This window comes from Quercus lobata, chromosome 9, assembly GCF_001633185.2.
Source record: "Quercus lobata isolate SW786 chromosome 9, ValleyOak3.0 Primary Assembly, whole genome shotgun sequence".
NCBI lineage: Eukaryota > Viridiplantae > Streptophyta > Magnoliopsida > Fagales > Fagaceae > Quercus > Quercus lobata.
In genome coordinates this window covers 11,423,214-11,435,761 of record NC_044912.1, presented here as the reverse complement: position 1 = coordinate 11,435,761, position 12,548 = coordinate 11,423,214, and the positions used below count along the sequence as shown (strand labels likewise).

Below are 12,548 nucleotides of genomic sequence, written 5' to 3'. Positions count from 1 at the left end.
TAGAACCTAAAAGTGTACTATTTTCTGAATTACCGTCTTCATTTTTTTTGAAGAATGAGTCAATAGTCCTAAACTTGCCTATGACCTAAATTATCAAATTAAATTATCACTTATTAAATAAAAGACAAACAATCATGTAAATGTCAATACATAAAAATATATATATATATATATATATATATAATAAACAACAACTAAATACATGAATATATATATTGTTTATAATATATTGATTATTATAATAATAAATAATATATTATAAGAAATTTAAAAAAGAAAGCAATGAAAAGGAGCACACAGCACAAGCTGTCAAGCACAAGCACAAGCACAGAAGCTTCACAAAATTGAGTCACAAATTGAGGGACCCACAACAATAGGTTACTGACAATAATAATGAGAAAGGGACAAGATTAGTCACTCTTTATTGTCTAAATTCAACACATAGTACGTTTACCAAAGAAAAATTGAACACATAGTACATACATTACACTATTGCAATTCTAGAAAGTGCAAAACCTTTACTTTTAAACAAAGAGACAAAACTTTTACTTTTAAACAAAGGAATGAAAAGCAAAGAACTAAAATCTGAAAAGATTAAAAAAAGAAAGAAGAAGAGAGCAAAGGTAGTGCAGTGGCGAGATGGACTGAAGGAGGCTGAAGGCAAAGAGAAAGAACTGAAAGAAGAAAAAGAAGAAGAATGCAAAGCCCAAGTCCTCAACAAAGATAGAGAGAGCGAGAGAGAGAGAGTCACCAGTGTAAGTCTGTAAGAAAGATTTTTTCTGTTCTGCAAGACTGCTACAACTGTGTGGCCGTGTGGGAGAGACAAAGTTTCAGACTTTTCAATTTTTTTTGCCGTGTACAAGTAAGCCCTAGATGTATTGGGATGAAAATTAGAATTTTTTTTCTCATTTATTTGTTGAGGTAATTGTTAAAATACCTGTATTCATTTTAATGATGCTAAATGTGTAATTATTGTAATTTGTTGACATGTATTTGTGGATTGTATTTTATTTAAATGAAAATTGTATTTATTTTTAGACTTTATATAGGTATATTATCAGGGATAGGGGGGCCAAAATGACAAAATTATTTAAGATATTTAAAAAAAATTATAAATTTTTTCAAAATTTTTGAGGGGGGGGGGTGCCAAGAGGAAAAATTTTGGGGGGGCCCAGGCCCTCCTCGGTACTCAAGTGGCTCTGCCACTGCTTACACATATACCATTAGGTGAAAAGATATTGAAAAATGGTATGTATTGTGTATAGTGCTCCTCTGTACCGAACTCATGCATTTGTCTTAAAATGATTATGCATCAATCTTGTATTCCAACAAATGCTCATGTTTAATTTAGGTCTCATATATCGTTAAGTGCACATAGTACCTAACAAAAGCCTTTTTTTTTTTTTTTTTCTTTTTTTTTTTTTTAAGAATTTTATTTTATAATTCCATAATTGGAAATAAGGAGATTTAAACTCTAAACATCTTCGTTACAAATACTATGAAATGTCAATAGAACTATAAGAGTCTTACCACTATATATGCCATATCTTATCCTCAAATACATTGCTCTGGTACTTTATGCATGGCAAAGATTGGTTATGACAAAAAAACATTTGCATGGGGCTAGTGAGCCTACATACATACATACAACACATACATAGATACATACATACATGCATATATACATACATACATACATGCATGGTACTAAAAATGATCACTCATGGGTTAGTGCTCCTCTGTACTGATGCATTTGTCTTAAAATGATTATGCATCAATCTTGTATCCCAACAAATGCTCATGTTTAGGTCTCATATATCGTTAAGTGCACATAGTATCTAGCAAAAGCTTTTTTTTTTTTTTTTTTTTTCAGAATTTTATATTATAATTTCATAATTGGGGATAAGGCAATATAAACTCTTAACATCTTCATTACAAATACTATGAAAGGTCAATAGAACTATAAGAACTACAAGGATCTTACCAATATGCCACATCTTATCCTCAAATACATTGCTCTGGTTCTCCATGCATGGCAAAGATTGGTTATGACAAAACATTTGCATAGGGCTAGCGAGCCTACGTACATACATACATGCATGCATAAATACATACATACATACATACATACATGGTACTAAAAATGATCACTCATGGGTTATGGGTGATGGAGCTTTCTTATTCTGGAGTTGCATGCGGGCCTCAAACCTCTTTGCCAATTCAGACAGTGCCTTGTAGGAGGAACTACCTTTGCACAAAGCTTCCTTAGCACTATATTTCAGTTCATTAACCCTGTCCCTTATTCCATGCCCTTCATTGTCTACCATGATCTTCCTCACCTTCTTTTGTATCTCCTCCCTTCCCACCACTTTTTTCGACGGCAAAACCTCCAATCGAACTGCCATGCCAAATTCCTCTGTAAGCATAGTAGCATTCATCTTTTGCTCTGCAAAGAGTGGAAATGCAATTATAGGGACACCCATCAAAATACTTTCCAGTGTCGAATTCCATCCACAATGAGATATAAACGCTCCAATAGAAGGGTGGCTCAAGATGTCCACTTGTGAAACCCAATCTGAGATCACAAACCCAACATTTTGGATCCTTGACATGAACCCGTTTGGCAAGTACCCAAATTGGTCATGATTTTCATCCCCACTCCTCCCCTTCAAATATGTCTTATTCCCAGATTCCTTAGTGGGTGCGCGTACTACCCAAACAAACCTCTGCTGGCTCAACTCCAACCCAAAAGCTAGCTCAGTCATTTGCTCGTGTGACAGTGTTGCACCACTCCCAAATGACACATACACCACAGAATCATTTGATTGCTTATTTAGCCAATCAAACAGCAAGCCACTCTTGGACGAGTTACCTGATTGTGTTACTATTGGACCAACTGGGTACACTGGTCTCTTTAATACACAACCAAGTAGCTTATCATCTCTCAAAGCCGCAACTGTTTTAGGCTGAAGCTCCTCCCAACAGTTCATCAAAACCCCATCACTCGTTCTCAACCTAATCCCTGCATGCAGGTACTCATCGTATTGTTGATTAGTTCTATCCAGTAAAGGATCAAACAAATCCTCAACACGAACAGAAGCACAACCTGGAATCTTCAGTGGCTCTTTTTGGTGAACATACTCACCCTTCACTTCCTTATCTAGTACCGGAGTGTAGATAGTCAATGCAAGGATCCATGCATTTGAAGGAGAGAAAACGTACTTTAACATGCCAAACTCTTCAGCGACTGAGAAAGCATCGGTTCCAAAAATGTCAGTGATTAGAACTGTTGGACATGGCTTCATTGTAGCTACTGATGACCGAAAGGCTGGCACGATTTCACGCATCGTTACTGAGAGCCTCAAACCAACTGTAGCGTTGGGATCAACGACCCCAGTGATGTCAACTGGGGGGAGTTGCACAATGTTACAGAGCTCATTGCTCATCTCTGAGATGATAGTTTTGGACAATGTTTGTGATGAGTGATCAATGCTGACAAGGAAGATTGTGACTTTGAAGTTGTGGTGAGTGACAAAGAGTTTACCGAGACCAAGGAATGGGATCATATGGCCCATGCCAGGGAGGGGAAGTAATGCTACATGAGCTTTTGAGGTTTCCATGGATGAAAATTATTGAAATAAACCAAGAACTGGGAATAGACACAAAAGGAATGATAATCACGTAGCAATGAAGGGGCTATTAGTAGAAAAGCAATTACGTAAAAGAAAAAATATTGGCATGTTGGGTTGGGTTAGGTACGTACCACGTGAATATGTGGTAGGTGTCTAAGGTGTGTGACGCAAACTGTGGTTGCCGATTTGTACTGGCAGGCAAGTATCATATATTGACGTTTTAAGCTTTTAGCTTTGGCAGACTATATTGTGGGAAATTTTTATTTTCTATTTTTGATGAGAGTCGGCATGGAAACTTAGTTGACTATAGTTTAGTGAAATGAGAACTTCCACTTTATAATTTAGAGTTTAACTTACTCTTAATACTTTTTTAACTGGACATGTCATTTTGTTTTAAATATACAATGACAAGTGATAGTGGATTTTAATATCCAAATTTTATTTAGTTAAAGAATGATGTGACGGTTTTTCATTAAAATAAAATGAAATTTCAATTAAAAAAGTACTGCAGATAAGTCAAACCCAGTATAATATAAAAAAATAACGTCACATGATAAACAACTACAGAACTACTAGTACATGTTAATTTTTTTGCCATGTGTCACCAATAAATAAATTAAAAAAAAATCTTAATGAGCACTATAAATTCTACCATTTTAATAAATATCCACTATAAGTCCCTTTAAATACTCCATCAATTTTTTTTTTTCCTTTATTTCCTATTAGATTCCATAATGAAAACATTTACTAAGCATTGTTATAAATATTCAGTTACACACCGTAGGGAAATTATTTTCCATATACATGATAGTAGACCTTTGGATTTTAAACCTTTTTTTAGAGAGTTTCAATCTATGACATTTGCCTCGATAATAGCTCTTTATCATCAAACTAAGACACCAATCAATTTTTGATGTTGATGGAAATTGAATCTCAAATCTTTTATTCAACCATCAAAAACTTTACCTATTACTAACTAGAACTCACTTTTAGATTTTAAACTTAAAGCCACATCTTTCAATTCAGTTACAGTATGTTATATTTTTTTATATATCTTTTTCAGAAGAAGGATGACTATAAGGTATTACTACCTATTATTAAGTGCAATAAATATATAAAAATAAATGACATGTCTTTTTTTTTTTTGAGAATCAATGACATGTCTTTTAATATCCCTAAAAACATACTAACGCCCCCCATGCAATGAAACTACTAATTTTTTTAATGTAAATTTTCTTAGAAATCTAATGGGTATTAACATTTTTCATAGATAATAATTATTTAAACCTATAATGTTTATTCTATGAAATTCATTACTTTTTTTTGCTCCATATGAAATTCATTACTTAAGTGTGTATCTATATTCCATTTTCCTTTATACAAAAAAGTAGAGCTATGTTTTCATTTGAATTTTTATGTTTGAACTAAATTAAATAAGAACTAAAAAGAAGACAATTTCAGTTGTTCCTGGTCTCCTTCTTCTTTACCCAGTCCAACTTATTATAATTATTTTTAAAAAAGTTTGTGTACATTTTAAAACATATAGGTAATATATGTTTAGGAACGGACGTCATAGGTTGGAACTCTCTCTTAAAAAAAAAAAAGGTAATATATTTAATAATTATATATTCACCCTCTCCCATTTGGCAAACTAAGGGGATTTAAGTTTGATTCTTTTTTTTTTTTTTTTCCTCTTGGTGTGAGCATTATCTGTCCAATCAACTTTCATTTTTAAAGGGTTATTTGAAAATTTTCCTTAAAAACATTAATTGGAGTAAGAAATAATTTTATTACCACATAATTCCCATATTATTATCAAGTATGTGTAAGGAATATATATATATGAGTATGCATAATTGGCAATTTACTTTTTCTAAACATCAAGTATTTATATTTAGTGCACTAACTAATTAATAACAGTTAGTTTTTTGGAATTTACAAACATATTTGGCAAGCCTAATAGACGGTTTAAATTTCAAATTAACTTTGTTTCACCTCAAATTTTTATCTTTTCAGCTTTCCCTCCATTCCATTTCCCTTTTTTAAATCTCTATTGTTGCATGTTCTCCTCTTTCAATGTTTTGAAGCATTAATCCTCACATTAGTGCACTAATACTAATACTCCACTAATTGCCTTTTCATTATATGGAATAAAATGGTAAGACAAAAAATTGTATATTACAAAACACACGTAATGGAATTCTACAATCATAAATTTCTCAACAAAAAAAAAAAAAAGAATTCTACAATCATAAGATATGAATCTAAGAGAACAATTAAAATTATAAAGAATACAAGTCAATCAGTTCTACAATTATGAATATATCAATTATAAAACATAGACAGCCAGCAAGTTAAAATTTTCAAGAGACAATATATACAGAAGATTCTGATACTATTATTAAATCCACATTCGCAGTCACTGACATTGGAATTACTTTACCAAAAGTCAATTTCTCATAACATTAGTGTTGGCTTATTCCATGACAAAAAGTGTTGTAATTGCATAATTTATTTCCTTGTATTTTTGTGGGATTTATTTGTAATGGGTTTAATATGAAGTGGTGAAGATTTTATCAAGATAGCTGAAGGTTACATGAGAAGCACATGCAGGAAGGTGAACAGTCAGGCTAGGTGTCCAGCTCAGTACAACCTGTCCAAGAGAGTAACTCGCGACTTGCACCAATCACGAGTGACCCACGAAGTTCCCTTGTTTTAATGAAAATTGTGACTTTTCGTATTCCCATCACTCATACTATATATACCCTCATTACCCACAGAAATGGTAAGGAGCTTATTAAGAGAAAAACCCTAAGAGAGATTTCTACAACACACCCACCTTATTAGAGAGAGAGATACTCATTCTTAGAAAGAAATCTTTGTAGTCTCTTCTCCTTCTTTCTCCCATTGTTATACCCATTGAGAGGAGATTTGTACCCAAACACTACCCACACCCATTCAAAGTGTTGAAAGTGTTTTTGGAGCTTGGGAAGCATTGGAAGATACCAAGGATGGCGGATGTAATATGGAGCTTATTACGGGATTCGGAAAGCTAGAGAAGACACGGTTTGGCATAACCTTGTTAGAACAAGAAGCTTGGAGGGTTTAGGTGCATCGGGTAGATTAGGCTTGGAGGTTCTATTGCTATTCGTGTATCTCAACTGATTTTCTAGTGGATCATTTTACCACTTGGAGGGCGGCAGAGAGGTTTTTCGCCGAGTTCTTCAGTTTCCTCTTCAATAACACGTAGTCTTGGTGTTATCTTTGTGTTTGCGTCTCTCTTCCCTACTCTATTTCTTTTAATTGCTGTTGTATTTGTGATTAATTATGGTTTAGAGTGTTTTGCCTATTTGGGTATTGCTTATAGTTCATATTCTGCACATATATTGTTTGAATATAAGCTTGCTTTGGAAATTTTGTAATTGGGGCCGGGTCTAAAGACTCACAAGTGTTTTACACACTAAGTGAGCTTTCAAAAATCAAGGCACATGTAAACAATTTCAAAAAATTTACCTCCAAATAAAGAGATTTATTAACCCAAAAAAAAAAAAAAAAACAAACAAACAAACAAATGAAGATGGGTTAGATGAGAATAATAAATCATAGTTCCTCCTGAATTTAGTGATATATATATATATATAACTGTAAATTTTGATAAAGAACACTCTGAAAGTCAAGCAATAAAATTTCATCGATCAATATAATATAAAATTGAGGGAAATAGACAAAGACTATATATTTAACTGTAAGTGAACAAATTAAACACATATCAATAGGAAGAAGAAACACACCCAAAAAAAAAAAAAAAAAATTTAATTTAGTGAGGTAAAATCACCTTCAAATTGTGGAAACCTTCGCTGGATTTTTAAACAAAACAATCCCATCATTATTCAGAATTTTTTTAGATTGAAAAAGAAACCACTATATTACATTCTCGAAACTTGGCTTTCTTATGGGATGAGTATTGATCGAATGAGATTGTGTACCACGCTATTTGAGGAAAGAAGATAGAAGGCATAGAAATAGATGAGAGGGTTTTTTTTTGGAGAAAGAGATGAGAGAGAGTAGGTTAGAAAGAACGGTTACTATGAAAATGTCAATATATAACGAATTAGGATAGAAAGAGTTATTTAAAAGGATTGTCAAAGAATTCCTAAAATGTAAAATGGGAGATAAAGAGTTGAGAAATACATGGAGATTAATGGGTGCATTAATTTGATAGGGAAAGATGAATAGCTCACGTGGAGATGGAAAATTTTTTTTTTCTTTTTAAATTATTTGTCATTGAATAATAGTTAAAGTTTTAGTAAAATTTTATTATATGTGTGTGTGTTACCATGAAAATGTCAATAAGGAATTAAGATAGAAAAAGTTATTTAAAAGGAATGTCAAAGAATTCCTAAAATGGGAGATGGAGATTAATTTCTGGGTGCATTAATTTGATAGGGAAAGATGAATAGCACACATGGATATGAATTTTTTTTTTTTTAATTATTAATCATTGAATAATAGTTTAAGTTTTAGTACAATTTTATGTTATAAAATTTATAATTAAAAAAAAAAAAAAAAACTCAATTAAATGAGACAACTAAGGATCTTAATTAATTGTTCCAATTTAGACCCAAATAACCGAGATAACATGGTAGAATAGTGGGGGGAATGGAATATTAAATTGTCCTAATTTAATAATGAGAATTTAATGGAATTTTTTTATTAGTCATTGACACATGGGAAATATTTTGACGTTTACAAATAAGTGTTTAACACGTGGCAATCTTGGTCAATATAATAGCGCAATTAAATACAAAAAGTTGTCACATGTCACTGTAAGAGCATTCACATCAACTCTTGCATAATTGTGTAAAATACACATTTTGACCGTTTTTACACATTTTGAAGCAAAAAACACACTACATCAGTCCAGCTAAAATCATGCATAATCATCTAAAATTTTCAACGAGCTACAGTACCCGTGTAAATTTACACGGGCACTGTAGCATGTGTATTTAGTTTTTTATTAATTTCCGTTCGCACCAATTTTTCTCTCTCTTCTCCGTGCACAACGACCTCAACGGAAAAACAAACAAACCCAAACGGAAAAAAAAAAAAAAAAAAAAAAACCCAAACGGAAAAACAAACAAACCCAAACGGAAAAACAAAAAAGAGACAGATCGGTGCTTAAAAACCAACACAGAGATATACTTGTTAAAAAAAAAAAAAAAACCCAAACGGAAAAACAAAAAAGAGACAGATCGGTGCTTATCGGAACGATCGGAGCTCGTGGGTATGGGTCTTGATCGGAGCTCGGAGCTATGGATCGGTGCTGCTGTGGATCGATGCTTGTGATCGGAGCTGTGGATCGGTGATCGGAGGATCGATGCTTGTGATCGGAGCTGTGGATCGGTGATCGGAGCTGTGATGATGTGGATTGGTTTGTGATCGAGAGGGAGAGAGATGAAACAGAGAGATAGATCGAGAGGGAGAGACCGAGTATGGAGAGATAGAAGAGAGAGAGAGAAATCAGAAAATATAAGGGAGAGGGAGAGAGAGAGAAATCAGAAAATATGAGGGAGGGGAGAGAGAGCGCGTATTAAAACGGTGAGGTGAGACAAATAATAAAATAATTAAGTAAATTGATTATTTAAATAAGAAGGGTGATAGAATAGATAAACTGATGTGGGTGTTTTGTAAAAGTGATAGTGTAAAATAGAAAAAGTAGGGTTTTGGTGTAAAATAGATGAAATCTTTTAAACGAGCTTATGTGAATGCTCTAATATGCTTTAAAATTAGATGCATGTTATTGTAATGTGCATCCACCAGTTTTTATTTATACAACTTTCACTGTAGTACATTCTCCAAAAAAAAAAAAAATTCACTGTAGTATGCTTTTTATATATATATATATATATATATATATATTGATTAGTTGATTATCAATTTACTTATATGTCTTCAAAAAGACAAAAAAAAAGCTATCAATAATGTTTACAAAAAGCTATCAATATGAACAAAAATCTTCACTTCTAGTATAGGAAGTAGGAACACGTTTTTATTTTTTATTTATTAATTGGTTTTTATAAGAGTATAGGAACAGGCTGTAACATTAATGTTCAACTGCCTTCTTCTTGCGTTGTAGTGTTGCTCAGCCCAACAAGTTTTTTGGAGCTTTTGCGTCAGAGGTGAAGCAAAATTAGTTATTACTCGATTCAACATTTAAAACTTGTGCCCGCTCCGGTAGTTGAAAACAATCACGCACTCTATTATTATGTTGGGTATACATGTGTACATGAAGTACATTTAGTAGCTGTCCATAGTACTCTTATGTACATGACATTAATTTTGCATTATTTTGGGTGCTTATAGTAGTCGATAGATTTGAATTTATGATTTATATAATTTATGGTGAATGTTCATTATTATGGATTTTAATTAACTCAAATGTCAAAATTATAGAATCTCTTATCGTTGAATAAAATATTTGACTTTTAATTAATTTTTAGAATAAATTGTAAATTACACTCTTAAAATTTAGGAGTGATTAGATTTTATACCTTGAAGTTTCAGAATTTGAATTTTACCTCTTGAAATTTGGGGTGTTTGGATTTTTTTTCACCTTGACGTTTTAGAACTTGGATTTTACACCCCAAAACTTTAGAGAATAAAATCCAAACACTTCTAAAATATAGGGGAAAAAATCTATATTTTGAAAAATCAGAGTGTAAAATCCAAATATCATCAAACTTCAAGAGGTAAAATCTAAATTTTGAAACTTCAAGATGTAAAATCTAATCACCCCCAAACTTTAGAGGTATAATTTACAATTTACCCTAATTTTTAAAACTAATTCCATTTAGTTTACATTTATATAATAACAACAATAAAATTTTAGTTTCAAAATTTTGAGGTTAGATATGAATCCTCCACTAAATAGTTATTTACTCCATTAAAAACTTAAAATTCGTGCATGCTCTGTAGTTGAGAACAATCGTGCGTCACCATTAAAGTTAGTAGCTGCCCATGGTACCCTTCTGCCCGTGATATTAATTTGGCATTATGTTGGGCGTACTTAATGGTGGGAGCCTTGTTGCCTTCCCGGCTCCACCTTACTCTGAAAATTAATTTTGGACTCATTTTATATATTTATTTATATATATATATATATATATAGATGGGTTCAAGTTACACCTGGTGTAACTCCTTAAGAGTTACACATTTTTTGTACCGTAGATTTTTAATAGATCCAACGGTTGAAAAAATAGCATTAAATGATTAAGGATTTCCACCTTATTTACCTAATTAATAACTGATTTTCTCTATCCTCATTTATTACTTTCCATAGACCTCATTGGATGTTGTTTAACTGTGTCCCTTTCTTCCTTAAAAAAAAAAAAAAAAACCTTTGCAAGCTTAGTAACGAAAATTATTTTTATTATAGAACACAGTTTTGACACTCTGCCACCTTCTCTCATTGACTTACACTCCACAAAATCTGATGCTTTCTTTACATAAACACTCTTCTTGTCCTGCTCCCTTCTTTATTTTATTTTTTGATCTCAGATCCGCCCTATCTTCAATAGATTTGAGTTTTGTCATGTGTTTTTGCTATAATGCGTTGAAACTGGAAACCACAAGGCTCTTGCTCATTCTGTGAATTGTTTAGGGGCAGTTCTGCAGACATAGTGTACTTATAAAATCACAAATTATATATCTTTAAATCTTTCTCAAGGGATACACTTTTCAAGTAACAAGCCTCTCTGGGTTGCCTAAATATTTACCACCATGTACCAGTCAGTAATTAGTCACATTGGTGTTTTGGGCTCCTCATCAATATAACCACATTTTTTCTTTGTGAACCTGAGGGGAAGAGGAGTCCATTCTTCACTGAAATCTAAAGTGGAATTCATACCCACTTGGAAATCCTCCACCAAATCCATATCTTGTCCCCCAATGTCTTCAACGTCTTCTCCTTTTGAGAGAAGAAAAATTTAAACTTTTTCAGTCTTTGTTTTTTGCCTAGATTCATATATATCCAGCGATTTTAGGAAGAAGGGACACAGTTAAACAACATTCAATGAGGTTTATGGAAAGTAATAAATGATGATAGAGAAAAACTATTATTAATTAGGAAAATAAAGTGGAGAGCAATAATCATTTAATGCTATTTTTTTTCAACCGTAGGATTTATTAAAAATCTATGGTACAAAAAATGTGTAACTCTTAAGGAGTTACACTAGGTGTAACTTGAACTCATCTCATATATATATATATATATATATATATAGCTAAGTACAATAAGATTTGAATTTATGATATATAGAGTGTGTAGGGACACGATTTTCAGACCTCTCCCAAAATGTATGGGATCTAGGCCTAGTGAGCCCAGTACAATAAATTTGTAGAGAGTGGATCAAAGAGTTAGGTTTTAATACATGGATAACAATTGTAGGGACACGATTTTCAAACTTATCCCAAAATGTATGGGATCTTGGCCCAATGAGCCTAGTACAATAAATTTGTAGAGAGTGGGTCAAAGAGCTAGGTTTTAGTGCATGGATAACAGTTAATATGGTGTTCATGCCAATCAAACAGAGATGAACTAAGTTTATCAAAGAAAGTTTGTTCTCGGCACAATCCGAGAAGTTTTATTTTAGTAAATATTGAATGAGAATGGTTACAGGAGTTCTTGAGATTGCTACAGTACTTTCTCTGTTCATTCCAGGCCCTTTCTCCATGATGGGTTTCTTCTATTATATAATCCCCTTTGAACAATTTTGGCCTTCCACTTGTTGATCATCCAAACCTATACTTGAGTGTCTGTCCCATTAGACACCCTCTCTAGCATTCTGTGAGTTGCGGTAACCGAGGTAGCACTGCTCAGGGGTCTTAGTCTACATAAATGCGGTGTTTAACAGTTTT

The 12,548-nt window shown here is 32.7% G+C and overlaps 1 protein-coding gene across 1 annotated transcript; it reads right to left on the bottom strand.

Moving 5' to 3' along the window:
* Positions 1 to 1,932: 1,932 nt before the first annotated feature.
* LOC115959804 (anthocyanidin 3-O-glucosyltransferase 5-like) lies at positions 1,933 to 3,723 on the bottom strand. Its single transcript, XM_031078391.1, has one exon. The coding sequence runs from the start codon at positions 3,618 to 3,620 to the stop codon at positions 2,148 to 2,150; it is 1,473 nt and encodes a 490-aa protein (XP_030934251.1). The 5' UTR covers positions 3,621 to 3,723; the 3' UTR covers positions 1,933 to 2,147.
* Between the last annotated feature and the right edge of the window lie 8,825 nt (positions 3,724 to 12,548).